This window comes from Leucopleurus acutus, assembly GCF_964270905.1.
Source record: "Leucopleurus acutus genome assembly, chromosome: 3".
NCBI lineage: Eukaryota > Metazoa > Chordata > Mammalia > Artiodactyla > Delphinidae > Leucopleurus > Leucopleurus acutus.
In genome coordinates, this window is record NC_139145.1 from 124,174,556 (window position 1) to 124,197,683 (window position 23,128).

Below are 23,128 nucleotides of genomic sequence, written 5' to 3' on the forward strand. Positions count from 1 at the left end.
GAGAATTAATTTCCCAAGCTCTGCTTTTATGTTTGGATTTTATTCTCTGTAATAAGATGACTAGACATGTTTCCATTTAGCGTATGAAATCTTGAAATAAATACATTTAATACTGCACAGAATGCTATGACCAGGTGTAAATGTTATCAGAAAATTGATTATTTATAGAGCTCCGTAAGCCATATACTTTTAACTATGAATATGATGAATCTGAGCCTAGATAAATCATTTATTTTTAATGAGATTAGTGTTTGTTAATAGTCGCATGTCCACTAGTACAGTATTAGAAGAGATTCTTGGCAGTACCTGTACTTGCTTTTCATTTAATTATTGTTAAATTGAAATGAATAATTATGCTTCTTTTTCGCATTTAAATAGTATCTTCTTCCCTGAGGAGTTCAGTAGTAGAGTATGCAATTTAATATTAAATAATTAGAAAACTTTATTTGCAAATATTAAATAAAGCTTTAGGAATTTTTTTTAGACTCAAGTGATTATAAATATCTCAATAGCCTGTAGTTTGCCAGCTACCCCTTGCCATTTTTCTTAGCCAGCTGACTGCCATGAGTTGGAAGCTCAGAATAGCAGATCTAAATCTTTCTTTTGAGATTCATTTTCACAGTTTATTACTAATCAAAATATTGTTTGCATATTAAACTTGCTAGGATGAACCAAAGTTTACTTTTTATAGAAGTGACTTTTTTATTTGATTAGAGAACAATAAATTGGTATATTTCTTAAGCATGAATCTTTCTTTTCCAGACTTAATCTTCTATTTTGGGCTTTTAGGATCCTAATGATGCTTTAGGCTCAGCTCAGATACCAGGACAACATGAGTCCTTCCTTGAAAAACTATTATTTAGTTTTGCTTTTATTCTATGTTCCTAGCACTTACTATGATATATAACACTTACATAAGTTTATCATATATGTTCTGCCTTATAATTATATGCATACTTGTTTTATTTCTTCAGCTGAAGGGCAGAGATTGCATCTTGTATCTATTCGTATTCCCTGTAGTACCTAACACTGTGCCTCACAAGAGTTCAGCCAATTTTTTTGGATGCATGGAAGGCTATAGAAGAAATATAAGAAATTTCCGGTGATGTTGAAGTGACCAGACACTCAAATTAACACTTGTATACATAAAACAACAAATGATTTATAGGTCTAAAATATTTCCAAGTATTTTATAATATGAAATGATATTTCATATTAAACTCGCTAGTTTTCCATGTCTTCCGTCCCCAAACAGTACAGATCTTCCTCGACTTACGATGTTACATCCCGATAAACTTGAACATGTCATAAGTCGAAAATGCATTTAATACACCTAACCTACTGACACAGCTTAGCCTAGCCTATCTTAAATATGCTCAGAACACTTACATTAGCCTCACAGTTGGGCGGAATCATCTAACACAAAGCCTATTTTATAATAAAGTGTTGAATGTCTTGTGTAATTTATTGAATACTGTACTGAAAGTGAAAAGCAGAATGGTTGCATGGGTACAGAATGATTGTAAGTGTGTCATTGTTTACCCCCGTGATTGCATGGTTGACTGGGAAATGCAGCTCGCTGCCACTGCCCAGCATCACGAGGGAGAATCATGCCACTTATCACTAGCCCTGGAAAAGATCAACCTTCAAAATTTGGAGTATGGTTTCTACTGTATGAGTATTGCTTTTGCACCATCGTAAAGTCAAAAAATTGTAAGTTAAGCCATTGTAAGTCAGGGCCCATCTGTATTCTTATAGGTATTTCTTTTGTACAGCCTCATTGCTGAATACATTACCTTACACAGAATCATCTCCTGTTCCTGGGATGGATAGGTGGTTCAATGACTGAGTCCATAAATGGAATTAAAGATATTGGGAAAGAGAGTGCATGATGGAAAGAATTTGTCTGGAAGGCCTCTCACGTGATGGGGAATTTGAATTGAAGGTGGATTTGGTGGACAGGTAGAACTGGGATAAACAGAGGGGAGGGGAAGGCATTTTAGGTTGTAGAGCGTAGTTTAAAAGGCAAAATTAGGAAGCATCAGGGCATTGTACCAAGGAATGCTGGTGACAGCGTGAGCTCTCAGAAAGATGGGAACAGAGACCTCATTGTTTTGTATTTTGTTTTCTTCCACCTCCATAAGCAGCATATAGTCATTGGGTTCAGTGGGACTTGACTTTGGTTTGTTGAACTTAGAGTTGAATCTCAGTTCAGCCACTAACTAGCTGTGTGACCTTGGGTAGCCACTAAACCTTTCTGAGCCTCAATTTCCTCACTTGTAAAATAGAGATAATACTAACCACTTTCACAGGGTAGTTGTGAAGAGTAATGATATGTGTGTGTGTATGTATATATATATATATATGTCATAGTTCTAGGCTTTCAATATTTGTTTCTTTCAAAAACAATGTAATTCTTAGTTGTAGGAGTAGGCTTTTGCTATAATTTATTTATATGTGACTTACAGTATGGGAAATGTTAGGTACCTGTAAATTTTTTTTGCCTTATTTCCTATAAAAACAGAGCACAAGTTATATTCATGCTCTCGCTCTAACAAGGTAAAGAAAGCGAGGGTGTCTGAAAACATGATGACTCTGACTGTTTTGTTCTGCTGGAGTTTCATTAGTTATGCCCTGATAACTAGACAGCAGGGTCAGAGAGAGCAGACCACATTGTTATTCAGTTCAGACACTGGCGTGTTTGGCTGCATCTCACAGAAGCTTCAGATATAACCTGATTTCTCTTCCGTTTCCTGGATGCAGATTCAGACGCCTCTTCTCTTTTGTGAGCTGCACATTCTGCTTTCATCCCAGCTTGCAGTTTGTGATCTAAAGCTAAAGCTATCAGTATTGAAACATAGTCATACTCTTTCCTTCTGCCCACTCGTCTTTCTGGGTCTGATTCTCCCTGCTTTATTTCTGTTTTATTATCAGTATCAGAAGCTAAATATCAGGGAGTCTTCCTCTTTGTTTCCCTTTTCCATATACCTCCCAAATAGCTCATTTGTTCCCACTTTCATTTCCATCCAGATTCTTAACTTTTGCTAAACTAGTGCAATAGTAACTTCAGTTGGCTTCCCGTTTCTACTTGCAGTCTCCACTCCAGTCTTCTGTCAAAATGATCGTTCTAAAATATGAAATTAATTGTTTAACTCTTGCTTTCTGTTTGCTAGTTCCAAATACCGTGATCAGATTTAAGCTCCTCTGGATGATACATCAGATCTTTTATAATATAAGCTCTCTCTTTTCTTTTAACTTTATTATCCTCACTCTTCTTCTTACCCCATTCCTCTCCTCTGCTCTCTATGCCCATGTAACGTGAAATTTACTGATTTCCTAAAAATGCCGTGTTGGGACATCTCTTCATACTTTTATGTGCTTCTTTATCTGCATAGAATATTTCCTACCTTATCTAATTGGGCAAATTCCTGTCATCCTTCAAAACCCTGTTAGATGTTGCATCTTTTGGGAAAACTTTCTTAATTTCTTCTCTCTTCAACCTCCCCTTCCCTGCCATGCCCTATGGAGTGGTGCTGTTCAATATGGTAGCTTCTATCCACATTTGGCTGTTCAAATGTAAATTAATTACAATAAATAAAATAAAAAATTCAGTTCCTCAATTGCAGTAGCATATTTCCAGTGCTCTTTAGTCACATGTGGCTAGGGACTGCTGTATTGGATAGCACAGGTAAAGAACTTGTCTATCACAGAAAGTTCTATTAGACAGCTCTGCATACAGTTAACCATATCTTTCTCTGTGTTGCCTCTTTCTTTGATGTCTCCACTGTTGCACTTATCATACTATTTATTTATTTACATGTCTGTTTCCCTATTAGACAGTGAATGTTTGAGGGCAAAGATATAGCCTCTTCATTTCTGTATACTTGATTTTGAGCTGGATTTAGCATATTGCAGGTGTTCAACAAAATTTTGAGTTGAATTGATTCAGTGAATTTTAGAAGGGAGAATTGCCTCTACTTGAAGACTTCTAATGGTGAAACAGTCACATGGCAGCATGTTGCATATATATATTCACAAATAATACATATTTATTATATATAATAATTTTATATGATATATATTTATTTAGGGAAACAAATTTCAACATATTTTAAACCTATTTTAACATATTTTAAACTTACTGGAAAAGAAATACAATGAACATCCATATATGTTTACCCTAGAGTCAATAGTAGCTAATACTTTGCTGTGTTTACTTCCTCTCTCTTTCTTGCTCTCTGTCTCTCTACAAGGGTGTGTTTGTGTGTATGTGTGTGTGTGTGTGTATGTGTGTACACACATATAAAATTTTCTTGCTGATCCCAAATACTTTAGTTATATCTCCTAAGACATACCCTGCATAACTACCCTACCATTCACATGTAAGAAAATTAGCATTAATTTTCTAATTAATTTCATTAGTATTGAAATTTCTCCACTTGTCCCCCAAATACCATCTATAGCTATGTTTTTCGATCCAGAATCCAATCAAGGACCACACGTTGCATTTTGATATATCACTTTAGTCTCTTTTAATCTAGAAAGTATTCCTGTCTTTTTTGGTTGTTTATTTTTCATGACATAGACTTTTCCAAAGAGTTAAGGCCAGTGATTTTATAGAATGTGTCATATTCTGGATATGTGTGATGGCTTCCTCATGATTAAATTTAGGTTACATTTTGGCATGAAGCCTACATAAATAATTTGTATACCATTTATTGCATTATATTAGGAGGCCCATAATTTCAAACTGTCCCACTGATGGTGATTCTGAAATTTATATCTTAAGGTGGTGACTACCATATCTTTCTATTACTCCTTTTATAATTAAAAATAATGTATGAGGGCTTCCCTGGCGGCGCAATGGTTGAGAGTCCGCCTGCCGATGCAGGGGACACGGGTTCGTGCCCTGGTCCGGGAAGATCCCACATGCCGCGGAGCTGTTGGGCCCGTGAGCCATGGCCACTGACCCTGCGTGTCTGGAGCCTGTGCTTCACAACGGGAGAGGCCACAACAGTGAGAGGCCCACGTACCGCAAAAAAAAAAAAAAAAAAAAATAAAGAGTGAGGAGCTTCCCTAAGATGGCTGAGTAGGAAGACCCTGAACTCGCCTCCTCCCATAGGCACACCCAAATTAGAACTGCTTACAGAGCAAATATCTAGGAGGATGACCTGAAGACTAGCAGAAAAGATTTTCCACAACTGAAGATACAAAGAAGGAGCCACATTGAGGAGGGGCAGAGATGTGGTATAGGCAGGATACACAACCTCAGGTTGATGACCCACAGACAAGAAAGATACTTCAACTGCAGATGTCCTCCTCAAGGAGTGAGCAGTCCAAGCTCCACCTTGTGTTCCTCAGCCTAGAGGTTCTGAACCAGGAAGGCGAGTCCCCAGAAAGTCTGGCTTTGAAAACTACCAGGGCTTACATTTGGGAGAGCTGGAGGGCTGTAGGAAAGAGGGACTCCACTCTTACTGGGCACATGCAAAATCTAACACCCTCAGGGTCCCAGTGCAGAGGCAGTAGTTTGAAAGGAGCCTGGGTTAGACCCACCTGATGGTCTTAGAGAGCCTCCCAGAGAGACAGGAGGCAACTGTCTGTCTGGGGACAGAGACACTGGCAGCAGCCATTTTGGGGAGCTTGTTCTACTGTGATGAGACTGGCACTGGGAAGTGCCATTTTGGAATCCTCCCTCCAGCCTGTTAATGCTGGAGGCTAGCACTGCCTACCAGCATGCCCACAGTAGTCAGCCCACCACAATAAAAGAGTGCCCACGGCCCACATAGAGGGCACTCTTAGCTCATATAGCCTGGTGATCAGAAGGGAGCATGATGTTGGGCCCCATAGCACGTCTCCTACATAAAGCTACTTCTCCAAGATTGGGAGATATAAGTGACCTACCTAATACATAGAAATAAGCAGAGAGAATTAGGCAAAATGAGGAGACGAATATGTTCCAAACAAAGGAACAAGACAAAACCTCAAAAAAAGAACTAAAGGAAGTGGAGATAAGCAATCTACATGATAAAGAATTCAAGGTAATTATCATAAAGATGCTTACTGCACTTGGGAGAAGAATGGATGAACACAATGAGAATTTCAACAAAGACTTAGAAAATATAAAAGAATGAAACAGTTGAATAATAAAATACAATAACTAGAATAAAAAATACATTAGAAAGAATCAACAATAAATTAGATGATAAAGAAAAATGGATCAGCAATCTGAAAGACAGAGTAGTGCAAATCACCCAAGCTGAACAGGAAAAGAGAAAAACATAATTTTAAAAAATGAGGATAATTTAAGGTACAATCAAGTGTACTAACATTTGCATTAAAGGGGTACAAGAAGGAAAAGAGAGCGGGAAGGGGGCAGGTAACTTATTTGAAGAAATAAGTTAGCTGAAAATTTCCCTAACCTGGGGAAGGAAACAGGAAAGAAACAGGTCCAGGAAGCACAGAGTCCCAAACAACATGAACCCAAAGAAATTCACAGCAAGACACATTATAAATAAAATGGCAGAAAATAAAGGTAGAGGGAGAATCTTAAAAGCAACAAGAGAAGCTACTAGTTACATACAATGGAACTCCCATAAGGTTATGAGCTGCCTTTTCAGCACAAACTTTGCAGGCCAGAAGGGAGTGGCATGATATGTTCAAAATGCTGAAAGGAAAAAAACCTACAACCAAGAATACTTGGCAAGATTATCATTCAGAATTGAAGGAGAGATAAAAAGTTTTACAGACAAGCAAAGATAAGAGAGTTCAGCACTACTAAACTGGCTTTACAAGAAATGTTAAAGGGACTGCTCTAAGTGGAAAAGAAAAGGCCACAACTAGAAATATGAAAATTATGGAAGGAAAAATCTCATTGGTATAGGCAAACACACACTAAAGGTAGTGGATCAGCAGTCTATAAAGCTACTATGAAGCTTAAAAGACAAAAGTAGTAAAATTATCTATATCTAAATTACTTAAGTGAATCACAAAAAGATGTAAAATATGACTTCCAAAACATCAAATGTTGGTGGAGAGGATTAAAAATGTAGTGCTTTTAGAACGCACTTGAACTTAAGCAACCATCAACTTAAAATAGACTACAGTGTACAAAGGTTGTTGTATATGAACCTCATGGTAAACACAAACAAAAAACCTATACAGATACAAAAAAATTAAAAGGAATAAAGAAACAACACCAAAGAAAGCAATCATATCACAAGGAAAGAGAATAAGAGAAGAAAAAAGAAACAGGAACTACAAATACAACTAGAAAACAATTAACAAAATGGCAGTAAGTACGTACCTATCAATAATTACTTTAAATGTAAGTGGACTCTGTGCTCCAGTCAGAAGACTTAGGGTGGCTAAATAGAGAAAAGAACAAGACCCATATACATGCTGCCTACAAGAGACTCAATTCACATATAAAAACACACACAGACTGAAAGTGAAGGGATGGCAAAAGGTATTCAATGAAAATGGAAATGAAAAGAAAGTTGGGGTAGTAATACAAATGCAAGACAAAATAGACTTTAATACAAAGGCTGTAACTAGAGACAGGAAAGGACATTACATAATGATAAAGAAATCAACCCACCAAGAAGATATAATTGTGAATATATATGCACCCAACATAGGAGCACCTAAATTCATAATGTAAATATTAACATAAAGGGAGAAATTGTTAGTAATACAATAATAGTAGAGGACTTTAACACCCCACTTACATCAATGGACAGATCATCCAGACAGAAAATAAGGAAACACTGGCCATAAGTGACATATTAGACCAGATAAACTTAAATGATATATATAGAACACTCCATCCAAAAGCAGCAGAATACACATTCTTTTCAAGTGCACATGGAACATTCTCCAGGCTAGGCCACAAAACAAGTCTCAGTAAATTTAACAAACTTGAAATCGTATCAAGCATCTTTGCTGATCACAATGCTATGAGATGAGAAATCAACTGCCAGGAATAAGCTGCAAAAAACACAAGCTTGTAGAGGCCAAATAATTTGCTACTAAGCAACCAGTGGGTCACTGAAGAAATAAAAGAGGAAATAAAAAATACCTGACAAATGAAAATTGAAACACAGTGATCTAAAAACTATGGGACTCAGCAAAAGCAGTTCTAAGAGGGAAGTCTGTAGTGATACACACCTATCTCAGGAAATTTAAAAAATCTCAAACAATCTAACCTTACACTTAATGGAAATAATAAAGAAGAACAAACAAAACCCAAAGTTAGTAGAAGGAAAGAAGTAATAAAGATATGAGCAGAAATTAATGACGTAGAGACTTTAAAAAAAGAAAAAAATCAATGAAACTAAGAGCTGGTTCTTTGAAAAGATAAAATTAATAAACCTTTATCCAGACTTACCAAGAAAAAAAAGAGAGATGGCCCAAAGAAATAAAATCAGAAATGAAAGAGAAGTTACAACAGACACCACAGAAATACAAAGAATTATATTATTATGAACAAATATACACTGATGAATTGGACAACCTAGAAAAAATGGATAAATTCCTAGAAATATACAATCTTCCAAGACTGAACTAGGAAGAAATAAAAAATATGAACAGACCAATTACCAGTAATGGAATTGCATCAGTAATTAAAAAACAAAAAAACCAAAAACTCCCAACAAACAAAAGTCTAGGACCAGGAGATTTTCAGGTAAATTCTACCAAACATTTAAAGAAGAGTTAACAGCTGTCCTTCTCAAAAATTTGAAGAGAAAGGAATGCTTCTGAACTTATGAGGCCAGCATCACCAAAACCTGATACCAAAACCAGACAAAGACACCACAGAAAAAGAAAACTACCTGCCAATATCACTGATGAACATAGATGTAAAAATTCTCAACAAGATGTTAGCAATTTGACTTCAACAAGACATTAAAAGGATCATACACCATGATCAAGTGGGATTTATCCCAGTGATGCAAGGATGGTTCAATGTCTGGAAATCAATCACTATGATATACCACATAAAAAGATTGAAGAATAAAAGTCATATGATCATCTCAATAGATGCAGAAAAAGCTTTTGACAAAATTCAACATCCACTTATGATAAAAAGTTTCTACAAAGTGGCTATAGAGGGAACATACCTCAACACAATTAAGCCTATATGTAGCAAACCCACAGCCAGCATCATCCTTAATGGTGAAAAGCTGAAGTCATTTCTTCTACAGTCAGGAACAAGACAAGGATACCCACTCTCACCACTTTTATTCAACATAGTTTTGGAAGTCCTAGCCAGGTCAGTCAAACAAGAAAAAGAAATAATAGGAATCCAAATTGGAAAGGAACAGGTAAAACTGTCACTGTTTACAGATGACATGATACTATATATAGAAAGCCCTCAAGACACCACCAAAAACTATTAGAACTAATAAATGAATTCATTAAAGTTGCAAGATCCAGAATTAATATATGGAAGTCTGTTGCATTTCCATACGCTAAAGATGGACTAACAGAGAGATTAAGAAAACAATCCAATGTATAATTGCATAAAAAAGAATAAAATACATAGGAATAATTCTAACTAAGGAGGTGTAAAAGACCTGCACTTGGGAAACTGTAAGACATTGATGAAAGAAATTGAAGATGACACTAACAGATGGAAGGATATACTGTGCTCATGGATTGGAAGAATTAGTATTGTTAAAATGACCACACTACCCAAAGCGATCTACAGGTTGAGTGCAATCCCTATCAAAATGCCAATGGCATTTTCTACAGGACTAGAACAAATAATTTTAAAATTTGTATCCAAAAGACCCTGGATAGCCAAAGCAATCTTGAGAAAAAGGAACAAATCTAGAGGTATCATGCTTCCTGTTTTCAAACTAAACCACAAAGCTAAAGTAATCAAAACAGTATGGTACTGAAACAAAACCAGACACAGATCAATGGAACAGTATAGAGAGCCCAGAAATAAACCCACACTTACATGGTCAATTAATCTACATCAAAGAAGGTAAGAATATACAATGGGGAAGAGGCAGCCTCTTTAATAAATTGTATTGGGAAAACTGGACCAGTTTCTCACACTGTATATCAATACAAAAATAAACTCAAAATGAATCAAAGAATTAAACATAAGACCTGAAATCATGAAACTCCTGGAAGAAAACATAGGCAGTACACTCTTTGATATTGATCTTAGCAATATATTTTTGGATCTGTCTCTTTGAGCTAGGGAAACAAAAGCAAAAGTAAGCAGATGGGACTATATCAAACTAAAAATCCATTGCAGAGCAAAGGATACCATCAACAAAATGAAAAAGCAGTCTACTGAATGGGAGAAGGTAATTTGCAAATGATATATCAGATAATGGGTTACTATTCTAAACATACAAAAAAACTCATACAATTCAGCATCATAAAAACAAACCAATTAACAAATGGGCAGAGGACCTGAATAAACATTTTTCCAAAGAAGATACACAGTTGGCCAACAGACACGTGAAAAGATGCTCAACATCGTCAGGTAATCGTCAGGTAATTGCAAATCAAAACTACAATGAGGTACCACCTCACACCTGTCAGAATGGCTATCATCAAAAAGACAGCATATAAAAAGTGTTGGTGAGTATGTGTACAAAAGGGAATCCTCATGCACTGTTACTGAGAGTGTAATTTGGTACAGCCACTATGGAGAACAACAGTATGGAGGTTCCTCAAAAAATTAAAACTAGAACTACTGTACAGTCCACCAATTTCAGTTCTGGGTATTTACCCAAAGAAAACAAAAACAGTCATTTGAAGAGATATATGTAACCCAGTATTCATTGTAGCATTATATACAATAGTCAAGATATGGGAGCAACCTAAGTGTTCATCGATAGATGAATGGATAAAGAAGATGTTTTATATATACATATATATATATATATATATATATATATATATATATATATATACACATATACACACACACACACACACAATGGAATATTACTCAGCCATATAAAACCCCAAATCTTGCCATTTGTGACAGTGTGGATGGATCTAGAGGGTATCATGCTAAGTGGAATAAGTCAGATAGAGAAAGACAAATATTGTATCTCACTTATATGTGGAATCTAAAAAACAAAACAAACAAAATGAGAACAGATTCATTGATACAGAGAACAAACGGGTGTTTGCCAGAGGAGAGTGGAGTGGTGGGTTGGGTGAAATAGATGAAGGGAATTAAGAGGTGCAAGCTTCCAATTATAAAATAAATAAGCCAGAGGATGTAATATACAGCATAAGGAATATGGTATACAATATTGTAATAACTTTGTATGGGGAAAGTTGGATACTATAATTATTGTGATCATTCTGTAATGGATGTAAATGTTCAATCACTATGTAGTTCACCTGAAACTAACATAAAATTGTACATCAACTGTATTTCAATTTTAAAAAAGGAAAAAAATTATCTATATGGTCAGATCATGTAAATATCCTGTTCCCCAGCAATCTTTTAATGTTTTTTCGGCTGCACCGTGCAGCATGCAAGATCTTAGCTCCCCGACCAGAGATTGAACCTGGGCCCTGGCAGTGAAAGTGCCGAGTCCTAACCACTGGACCGCCAGAGAATTCTCCACAACAATCTTTTACTCAGTGTTTTATCATCCACTGATGATTTGTCCCTGAATCATTAATACATTGATGGTTACAAAATGGTGATTTTTCTAATTTTATCATTTCCTTTACATAATATTTTCTCACATATTTCTGAAATGAAGAGTTTTCTTTCCTTTTCACTCTTTTTGGCTTTCCTCCTCCTTTGTCCTCTGAAAGTATTGTATGGACTCATGAATTTTAAAAAATTTACTATTCAGTGTATTATAATAAATTGCCATAATTATTATTTTGACCCTTAAATTAGCCTATACAGTAAGTCCTCTACATTCGAACGAGTTCCATTCCAAGAGCGCATTCTTAAGTCCAATTTGTTCATAAGTCCAGCAGAGTTAGCCTAGGTACCGACTAACACAATCAGCTATATAGTACTGTACTATAAGAGGTTTATAATACTTTTCACACAAATAATACATAAGAAACAGGGCTTCCCTGGTGGCGCAGTGGTTGAGAGTCCGCCTGCCGATGCAGGGGACACGGGTTCGCGCCCCGGTCTGGGAGGATCCCACATGCCGCGGAGAGGCTGGGCCCGTGAGCCATGGCTGCTGAGCCTGCGCGTCCGGAGCCTGTGCTCTGCAACGGGAGAGGCCACAACAGTGAGAGGTCTGCGTACCACAAAAGAAAAAGAAAGAAAGAAAACAAACACACAGAAAACATTTTTAATCTTACAGTACAGTACCTTGGAAAGTACAGTAGTCCAGTACAACAGCTGGCATACAGGGGCTGGCACCGAGTGAACAGGCAAGAAAAGTTACTGACTGGAGGAGGGACAGGAGGCAGGAGATGGTAGAGCTGAAGGGTCGTCAGCAATAGGAGACAGAGGGTGAGCTGCAATTTCACTCATGCCTGGTGTTGATGGCACAGGTTCTGGTTCTTTGCTGGAATCAATTCTATCTACCTTGAAAAAATGATCCAGTGATGTCTGGGTAGTAGCTTTTTTTTTTCTCATCATGGATAACACAGTAGCACTGGATTGCATTTTGAACAGCTGCTGCCACCTTCGTGTACGTGTACTGTTCTACATTTGGGTCTTGTGCCTCAAAAACTAACAGTGCTTCCTCAAATAAAGAAAATCCCCTTGAAATTTCCTGCATCATTAATCTCTTTGGTTCTTCAGTTACTTCTTCCTCTTGTCTCTCTTCATCCTTTCTCTGGGCCTCCAATCCTAGAGCTTCCTAGCAGTACCAGCTACATCACCGCTGCTTTTACACTTGCCTCCTGACATCCTGGGCTTGAAATAAAGATACCGTACTACTGTACTGTATACAGTACTGTACAGTAAAATACACAAAAGCAAAATCACTTGTAGAGGATGCACGCACGTGACAGTGTAAGCCAGACACATGAACTAATTTATGGGATTGGACATGCAGACGCATGTTCACATCTTTGAAAGTTCTCAACTTGAAGGTTCATATGTAGGGGACTTACTGTATTTGTCTAGTGGGAGTCCCTTTAAACTGGCTGTGTGTCCTCTTACATACCTTCATTTGTTTTTTGAACACTTTCTTGCTTTCTGGGAGAACAGGGTATTCCAGATTTGCCTTGTACTTTCTCTGCCCCTAGACCTGGGCTCAGCTGTTTCTGCAAGGAGCTCCTGTTCCTTTTAGTGCAGAAACCAAGATCTGATTGCAAGACCTGATCATTGCTACTGAAGTGTTACTTCTTCTAGGTCCTTTTAAAGGACAGAGCTAGGAAATATATTTTTGGAAAAGTCATCACTTTATCCAGATACCCTCAATTCATATCCAGTGTCACAGAGGTTATCCTTACTTTCCCCCATTTTATATTTGTATCTCTCTCTCACAAGAGAGCCCTGCTTTCCAACAGCACCAGAGTACTTACTCATTAGCTCTATCCTTCAGCTGATATTACAACACCAGTGTTACACCACAAGCAAGCCTACTAAGGAAACTTAAGGATTTCTTTGCAATTTATTTTTTATTCTTAGAATGCATCTCACTAAGGATATATACTCAGAATTCTGTGTTTGAAAGTTACCGGGTTGTCCAAAAAGTTCATTCGGGTTTTTCCATTAACATCTTATGGAAAAACCCAAACGAACTTTTTGGCCAACCCAATACTTGAATTCTTTCTTTTTGACATACAGTTAGGATCATTTGTTTCTGTTTTATTCCATTTGAAGGTTTTCTTTTTCATCCTTTTTGAAGTGTCATTCTCGTTTCTATCCCATTTACCCCATTCCCACCCATCCTCTAGAGGATGAGAGTGAGGCTTTTAATATAGGTTTGACTTCTGAGTCATGGAAATGTTTTTCATAAAATTAAACTAAAAAGAATGTTAATATATGATGACTTTGTATCCTTAATAATGTTCTTTGCCTTATGTCTGATATTAATGTTCCTACACTTGCTTTGTTTTGCTTGGTTTTCAGTTTGTCTCATTGTCTTTTTCTACCCCTTTAACTTCAGCCTTTGTGTGCTTATGTTGTAGGTGATATCTTATGTATACAGTTTTAGAATCTGATGTTTATCTAGGCAACTTTGTGATTACTTACATATTTGAATTATTTTCTGCTATCTTATATTTTGTCTTCTTCTCCCTCTCCTCTGTTTTTTTTTCTTTTGCCTTCTATTGTTAGTGATTGTTATTTTTACTTCATTTTTTCTTTCTAATTATTTGGAAGTGATACATTCTGTATTTCTTCTTTTAATGGTCATTTTTAAATGATATTTATTTATTTATTTATTTATTTATGGCTGTACGCGGACCTCTCACTGTTGTGGCCTCTCCCGTTGCGGAGCACAGGCTCAGCGGCCATGGCTCACAGGCCCAGCCGCTCCGCGGCATGTGGGATCTTCCCAGACCAGGGCACGAACCCATGTCCCCTGCATCGGCAGGCGGACTCTCAACCACTGCGCCACCAGGGAAGCCCTTAATGGTCATTTTTAATGGACATTCTTGTCATCCTGTTAGTTTTTTGTTTTTTCTTTTTTATAAATTTATTTATTTCTGTTTTTGGCTGTGTTGTGTCTTTGTTGCTGCACACAGGCTTTCTCTAGTTGCGGCGAGTGGGGGCTACCCTTCCTTGCAGTGCGCGGGCTTCTCATTGTGGTGGCTTCTCCTGTTGCAGAGCACGGCCTCTAGGTGCATGTGCTTCAGTAGTTGTGGCACGGGGGCTCAGTAGTTGTGGCTCGTGGGCTCTAGAGCGCAGGCTCAGTAGTTGTGGCGCACGGGCTTAGATGTTCCGCAGCATGTGGGATCTCCCTGGACCAGGGCTCGAACCCATGTCCCCTGCATTGGCAGGCAGATTCTTAACCACTATACCACCAGGGAAGCCCCATCCTGTTAGTTTTGTGTTGAGTATTCAGTCAAATAAACTCATAGCATTTTTCCACATGAACTACCAAAATGGGTTTATTGAATCATCTACTTTCATATTTATATTTTTTAACTCAAGCAAAGAAGACTATGTGTTTATTTTTTTCAAATTTTATAATCTTAGTTTGAGAAGTAGTCTCCGTCATTCGGTATAAACAAAGGTTGACAGAAAACTGGACTCACCACAACCTTTTCTTTACAGTCTGCCAGCCCTCAGCCATCACCCTTGCCCCTGCCCCAGAATCTAAGCGCTATTAAGGCCAGGAATATTATTTTGATTACTGTTCTGTCCATTATGTCTAGAAAAGTATCTATGCATTAGCTCACCCTTAATAGATATATTAGTTGAATGTGTAAGGTAGAAATACTTATTCTGGAGAAGAAGGAATGGGGTAATGGTGGGATGGAGGGTAGGAGACATTACGGAACCTTCTAGTTTGAAGGACTTGCATGTTGAACAGTAATTCTACTTGTTTAGTATGGCCCTGAGGGTTGAGGTGAACACTACTACAGGGAAACAGAGAGCTGTATACTATCAGGATTGTGTGGAGGCGGGTAAGTAGCTTCATTGTCAAGTCCCAGTTATTTCAGGAGAGTTTTGTTAGAGGTAACTTAGACGGGTTTAAATAGTCCTTAATTGCTCTGAGATTCTATGCTAAGTAGATGGAATACATTGCCATACTTAATTTACAGTCAGATTTAGACACACAGGTTAAGTTTCATTTTTCATCTTAGACTTGTAGATGATCTTAACTTTACTAATAAAGTGATCATTTAACAGCACAGCACTCTGAGTGGCCATTCACAGCAATCAATCACTCTGTGTGCCTCCCCAGTAATTCCAAATGTCCTGGTGTTTTCAGTTTTCTGTTTGGGCAAATTAGAAAGGCAATAAGCAGGTAGATCAGTTGATCGGTTGTAGGGTTCTCATATTTATCTTTTCTATAGCAAAGCAAACTGGGAAAAGCAGACTGCATATTTTCTCTGAATTTTGTTTCTGAGTTTTCATTTGATTACAGAATTATCTTAGTTTGATTTAGATATTTACTGGGAATGATACACAAATTGGGACAAGTTAAATGTAGTTTTATTAGCACCTGGAAATCTAAATTAGTGCCTTGAATGCTCCTTATAATAAAAATCTCTTCTCTTTCTCTTAGGGCTGCTGCTCAGAGTAAATTAGGTCACTACACAGATGCAGTAAAGGATTGTGAAAAAGCAATAGCGATTGATTCAAAGTACAGCAAGGCCTATGGGAGAATGGGGTAAGTTTTGGGAGAACGTTCAAAGTACAGAACAGAACTGATATGCTGTTCTTAATGGCTTGGTTTTGAATTTCCTGCTTTATATTGTACCCTCTGAACTAATAAGAAGATAAATATAACATTTAGGTAGGAAATGACTGCAGTTTCTGACTTGGGAGAGAGATGATTAGTGTATGATGAGTGGTTGGTTTTGGAGAAAATCATAACAACCATACTGAATAGACCTGCTTCATATTCAAGGCTACAAATCTCAAGTAAGCACTCAGTATTTTGGCAGATAATGCTACTACACGTCCTTCTAGATTCACCTTACTACTCTCTGAGTTGACTGTTTCACACCTACTCTTTGCAAATTTCCACTGAACATTCCATGGTGACTCTCAACTTTTTACTCAATTGAAAAACAGAATGTATTTAGAAGAAAAGTGATTCATCTTCTTACTCGCAAATCTACCAGTCTACTTGCGCTTGTATCTACACAGATTATCTTTTTTCTGTTAAAATGGAAGGGTTCTTATCTAAGACTACTGCATTCATTCATGCTTGAGATCTCATTCCTTTGTACCTTCTCCAGGACTTTACACTTGTAATCATCTCCTTTATCTTCTACAACACCAGCTTTCCTATCTCTAACAGTGCTAATGACTGCATGTGAAAAGATCATAAAAAGTCATCTGTTAGAACCATCTTTCACACAGCTACATCATTCCTTAGTTCCACTTTCTCTGCAAAGACCCTAATAATTGTCTGTACTTGCCGTCTCGTCTTCATCTCTTATTCTCTCTTCAGCTCACTCCAGTAGGACATTTGTCTGTATCACTCTGTTGAGAACTCTATTCAAAGTCACCAGTTGTCTATATTTTTCCAAGGTCAGTATTCAGTTCTGTATCCTTACCCTTCCCCATCTTTTAGTATTTGGCATGATTAACCTTTTTTTTTTTTTTTTTTTGGCAGCAAGGCTTGAGGGATCTTAGTTCCCCAACCAGGGATTGAACCTGGGCCATGGCAATGAAAGCGCCAAGTCCTAATCACTGGACTGCCAGGGAATTCCCATGATTAACCTCTTTTTGAAATACTTCATTCTCTAGGCTTCTGTGACACCACACTTCGTGGTTTTCCTTCTATTTCACTGGACACTCTTTTCCAGTCTCTCTTACTAGTTCTTCCTCCTCTGCCACGTGTAAATAATGGTGTGCTTCAGGGCTCTTTCCTCTGCTGCTGCTGTTTCTCTTTTCTCTTTGATTTCAAACTGTCCCATGCTTTTAAATTCCATCTACAGTCAGTACTCTGTATTAATGAATACTGTATTTAAGATTCACCTACTTGCTAAAATTTTTTTTGTAACTCCAAATCTGTACTCAGTATGCTTTGTGGTCATCTACAGAGTGGTGAAAAACTTGAGTCATCTGATGTGCAAGATCTCAGCTGAGGTCAGATAAGGCAATGCTCTACCTTTTCGTTTCAGCTCTCATGCTGTAAAATGAGTGTCCTTTTCACAGTCTATTTAGTGCTATATTTTTTGCATTTATGTGCTTTTTGTTGTTGGTTTCTGTTTACAGTGGCCTGCAGACATAGGCTGAAGTGTTGTCTATTGTTTTCGCATGCAAGAAGGCTGCAATGTGCCTCACCAAGAAAATACATGTGTTAGATAAGTTTTGTTCAGGCATGAGTTAGTGCACTTGGCTGTGAATCAGTGATATGTGTTACATAAGGTTTCTTTAAACAGAAACATACATAAATCAAGGTTATGTATGGATTGGTTGATGAAAATGTTGTTGACCAGAGGCTCACAGGAACACAACTTTTATTTCCCCTAGAACCAATTGTTCCGTATTTGCTAATTTAGTATTTGCAGTGACCTCTTAGAGCATAATTACTATGGATAAAGAGAATCAACTGTATATGTTGATGGATCTCTTAAGTTATATGTCTGAACTCCATACTCATATATTCAGCTATTTTTCATCTCTACCTAGATGTTTAATAGGCATTTTAAACTTAACATGTCCCAAACAGAACCCTTGTTCTCTTCTTAAATCTTTCTCACCTCAGTAAATATACTGTCATTCTACCTACCCAGTGCTCCAGTCTAGGAATCATCCTTCATTCTTATTACACCTGACACATCTAATCTATCAGCAAGTCCTACGAATTCTAGTTTCTACATATTCCTTGAATTCAAGTATTGATTGCTCTCTTGCTTACAACTGTAGTCCAAATTACCATCTTGTACCTAGGCTGCTGCAATAGCTTCTTAACTGGTCTCCCTGCCTTCACTTCACTCTCCCCAGAGAAGCCAGAGTGAGCTTTCTAAAGCATAAATCACATTATGTCATTCTGTTACAACCAGAGTAAAATCCAGACTCCAAACCACGGTCCTATGATATTCCCTGACGTCGTCTCTTCCCACACTTTGTTTTCTGTGCTCCCTCCTCAACCTTTGTCCTGTTCCTTAAGCATACCAAGCTTGCAACGTTCTCAGGGCCTTGGTGCTTATTGTTGCTTCTATTTAGAATGTCTCTCCTCTAATTTTCATGACTGCTTTCTTCTCATTGTTCAGGTCCTTTCAATATGGCTGCCTTTGAGCAGCTCCCCTATTCATTCTCTTTAAGATTACTGGTTTTTTATTTGCATGTTTATTGCTTATCCTCCCCTGTAGAATGAAACTTTCTTAAACTTAAGGACTTTTCCTTTTTCACTGAGGAATCTAAAATAGTGCCTGGTACCTAGTAGGATTCCAGTAAATATATGTTGACTTAATTAAGTGAGGACTCTGATGAAGTATCTTTCATGGTTGACTGGTAGAAAACTAATTAGGTTCTGAGATTTTTTTCTATGATTAGGCATTATATTTTATCTAGATCAGAAGTCTTTGAGATAAGTTGGCCAAGAAAGAATTGGAGTAATTTGTTAAAAATAAACTTAGGAAAAAAACACTCTATACTGTCTCTTCATATATACCATTATTGTTTAGTTCTGAAGTAATATTCCAATAAAAAAATTCTAACTAGGTGGAGGAAAACATTAAATTTAGTAACTAACTCTTTGACCTGTGCTTGGGATAATGTGTTATTGAAGTATAAAGGTTGCCAATTTAGTTAGTTGTTTAACAACTAACAAGTCTTATTCAGGAGTAGTTAGCTAATACCCCACAGCCTACTTTCATTTTTTATTTTTCATGGTAAATTGATATTTATTGTGGCTCAATGTCTCTGCTAAGAAGGAAGAAAGAAAGTGGGACATAGTGAAGGGCAAATCTAGTTCAGAGTTCTTTAAATGGTTTTAGCATCATGGAGTTATATGACCACAGAATTGTTAGCTCACATCTTTATGGAGCTTAATCATTCATAAAGCAAATTACTTTACATATTAGGCTTAAAAATGGAAGGGTATGTAAGGTTCATTTCTAATCATTAAGTTCTTTTAAAAAATTATTTTTATTAAAGTATAGTTGATTTACAGTGTTATGTTAGTTTCAGGTGTACAACAAAGTGATTCAGTTATACATATATACATATCTATTTTTTTTCAGATTCTTTTCCCTTTCTAATCATTAAGTTCTTGATTCATGTAGGACAGCCGAGGTTGTCACCAAGGAGAATGGAGAGAGTCCAGACTTACAGAATCTTGGAATTAGAAGGAAGTGATACTCCTGTGAGCCATAGTACGGTTGGCCCTTGAACAATGTGGGTGTTAGGGGTGCCAACCCTCTGCTCTCAAAAATCTGTGTATAACTTATAGGCAACCCTTTGTACCCACAATTCCTCCACATCTGTGGTTCCTCTGTATCTGCAGATTTAGCCAATCTCAGATCGTGTAGTACTTCTATATTTACTATTGAAAAAACTCCATGTATAAGTGGACCCATGCTGTTCAAGCCCTTGTTGTTCAGGGGGCAACTGTTCAATGAATAAATTTAGTGTAATCTGGATTCAAATTGAATACAAGATAGATATTTGACTACATTTGTGGTGTCTTGATGTTCTTTAATCATATATCTTACACTGTATTCTTTTCAGGCTGGCCCTCACTGCCATGAATAAATTTGAAGAAGCAGTTACAAGTTATCAGAAGGCATTAGATCTTGATCCTGAAAATGATTCCTATAAGTCAAATCTGAAAATAGCAGAACAGAAGTTAAGAGAGGTATCTAGTCCTGTAAGTTACTAATGCCAAATGAGTGAAATATTTTGTCATTCACAATTTATTGTAATCAAATTGTAGTGTTTAGAGTAATTTTCATATATAATTGTTTTACAGACAGGAACTGGATTGAGTTTTGACATGGCCAGCTTAATAAATAATCCAGCCTTCATTAGTATGGTGAGTATATTTCCTTTTCTGCTTTGCTGGCTCTATTTTCCATTAGAACTATATAGTTCCAAACTTTTTAGAAACAAGTAAGAGAGCTTTTGTGATGGCGGTGGTAGGAGAGTGGTGATATAAAGCTATGGCTGAGGTTTTAACCTGCCCCTGTACTGCTTCGTGAAAAAGCCATGGGTGGACTTCAGGAAGCCCATGGATTCCCTAGAATTGTAGATGAAAATTTGTGTACATGTGGATATGTGCATTTTTCTAGGGAGAGAACCATATTTTTCATCAGATTGGCAAAGGGGTCTGCAAATCTACAAAAGGTTAAAAACCACCCTCTTATATGAAAGTGACCCTAGAAAGGTCTAGTAATCAGACTTCTAATAGGATTTTGGCTATTGTGGTTTCCTAAGCTCTTTTGGTTTTATTGATCTGATAGTAGGAAGTAAACTGCTGTCAATATCCTTAGTTTATAGTGTTTGTAATCTCTTTATCCTTGCAATGATGTATTTTTAATACCAATTTTTCCTAGTACCTCCTCTTTTTTACATTCCCACTCACTTTGTATAGCACACTAAAACTCTAAAAAATGTTAGTATATACACGGTTTAGCTTTCACTCCTCTGCTTAAAAAAAAAAAAGAAATCCTTGTTAAAGATCCCTAAATATTAACTGCCTTTAACGGGAGATGCCATTTTTCAATTCTAGGCAGCAAGTTTAATGCAGAATCCTCAAGTTCAACAGCTGTAAGTATATAGAAAGAGCGTATTACGTTTCTCCCTTCCACTTGCCAGCCTCCTAATTTGAGCACAGCAGCTCCAAAATGATAAAACTGGCCCAAATGCCAGTCAGTTGGAACTTAAAGCCACACCCAATTGGCCTAACCTACACAATGTGGGTATATCTACCTGCTTTTCCTTGGCCAGTATCCTACTTGTTAAGAATATATGCCAATTCTTTTTAAGTGCTTTGACTCAGAAAAGAATAATAGACCATTATTACTAGGGGTTATTTAGGTTTATGAGATTGGGTTTCCACTTGATATGCATAATGATTTTTGGGTTCTTATTGTGAAGGGTAGAAAAGATGCCAAAAACTGACTGACTCCACACAGAGTTGCCTTTTTTTTTTTTAAATTTAGTCTTGGCTGCGTTGGGTCTTCGTTGCTGTGCGCGGGCTTTCTCTAGTGGTGAGCAGGGGCTACTCTTCTTTCTGGTGCACAGGCTTCTCATTGTGGTGGCTTCTCTTGTCACGGAGCACGGGTTCTAGGTACACGGGCTTCAGTAGTTGCAGCACGCGGGCTCAGTAGTTGCAGCCTGCGGGCCTTAGAGTGCACGGGCTTCAGTAGTTGTGGCACGTGGGCTCAGTAGTTGCAGTGCGTGGGCTCTAGGGTGTGCGGGCTTCAGTAGTTGTGGCTTGTGGGCTCTAGAGCACAGGCTCAGTAGTTGTGGTGCACGGGCTTAGATTCTCCCTGGCATGTGAGATCTTCCCAGACCAGGGCTCAAACCAGTGTCTCCTGCATTGGCAGGCAGATTCTTAACCACTGTGCCACCAGGGAAGTCCTGCCTTTTTAAAAAAAATTAACATTCTAAAAATATCAATCAGTGAACCAATTTTTAAAAATACACTAATTGGGCTTCCCTGGTGGTGCAGTGGTTGAGAGTCCACCTGCCGATGCAGGGGACACGGGTTCCTGCCCCGGTCTGGGAAGATCCCACATGCCGCGAAGCGCCTGGGCCCGTAAGCCATGGCCACTGAGCCTGCGCGTCCAGAGCCTGTGCTCCGCAACGGGAGAGGCCACAACAGTGAGAAGCCTGCGTACCGCAAAAAAACAAAACAAAACAAAACAAAACTACTTTATTAATAAAGTTTTTTAATAAAACTAATTTATTCCAGCAAAAAAAAATATATATATATATATGCCAATTTGAGTGATATATCTCTTGCCTACTCTAGAATGTCAGGAATGATGACAAATGCTATTGGGGGACCTGCTGCTGGAGTTGGGGGTCTAACTGACCTGTCTAGCCTCATCCAAGCGTAAGTATTATTTAAAATAGAAATAGTAAAAAAGTATTTTATATTTTACAGTTTGTCTCTAAGGTAAGGGGACCAAGGCTTTCTTTTTAAATTTTTATCTTTGTTAGTATCAGTTACCTCATTAGTCATTAAATTTAAAAGTGGTTCATAAATTGAAATTTTCAGACTGAAGGGTAGGAAGCCAGAAGATCTGGATCCAAGAAAAACTTTTTCAGCAGACTTGAATAGCTACTCAAGAATATATATGAATGTCAAATATTAACTTAAAGTAGGTATGAATTTAGGTACGCGTATATATTTAAAAATCATATATTGCATATATTAGTGTTCAGACAACTTAGGCAGCTGTTTTATTCAAACTCTGCAGTGCACTTCATTGCTAAGGGAACTCGTTTCATCTTCTCATTACTTGAACACATTACCTCCACCTCCATCCAAGTTGCATAAATTCTGTGCTTTTTGAGTCTGTGTGATGCTGTCACTGGAAATATTATATGAAGCAACAAGTATCATTTTCTGTTTGT

The 23,128-nt window shown here is 37.4% G+C and overlaps 1 protein-coding gene across 1 annotated transcript in view; it reads left to right on the plus strand.

Annotated features, from left to right (window-relative positions):
- SGTB (small glutamine rich tetratricopeptide repeat co-chaperone beta) overlaps window positions 1-23,128 on the plus strand; it is a 47,337-nt gene that overhangs the window by 21,359 nt on the left and 2,850 nt on the right. The window contains exons 6-10 of the mRNA XM_082837387.1: window positions 16,149-16,253; window positions 20,273-20,411; window positions 20,514-20,576; window positions 21,273-21,310; window positions 22,521-22,604. Coding sequence (XP_082693513.1) covers window positions 16,149-16,253; window positions 20,273-20,411; window positions 20,514-20,576; window positions 21,273-21,310; window positions 22,521-22,604 — 429 coding nt within the window. The remainder of the gene's footprint in view (window positions 1-16,148; window positions 16,254-20,272; window positions 20,412-20,513; window positions 20,577-21,272; window positions 21,311-22,520; window positions 22,605-23,128) is intronic.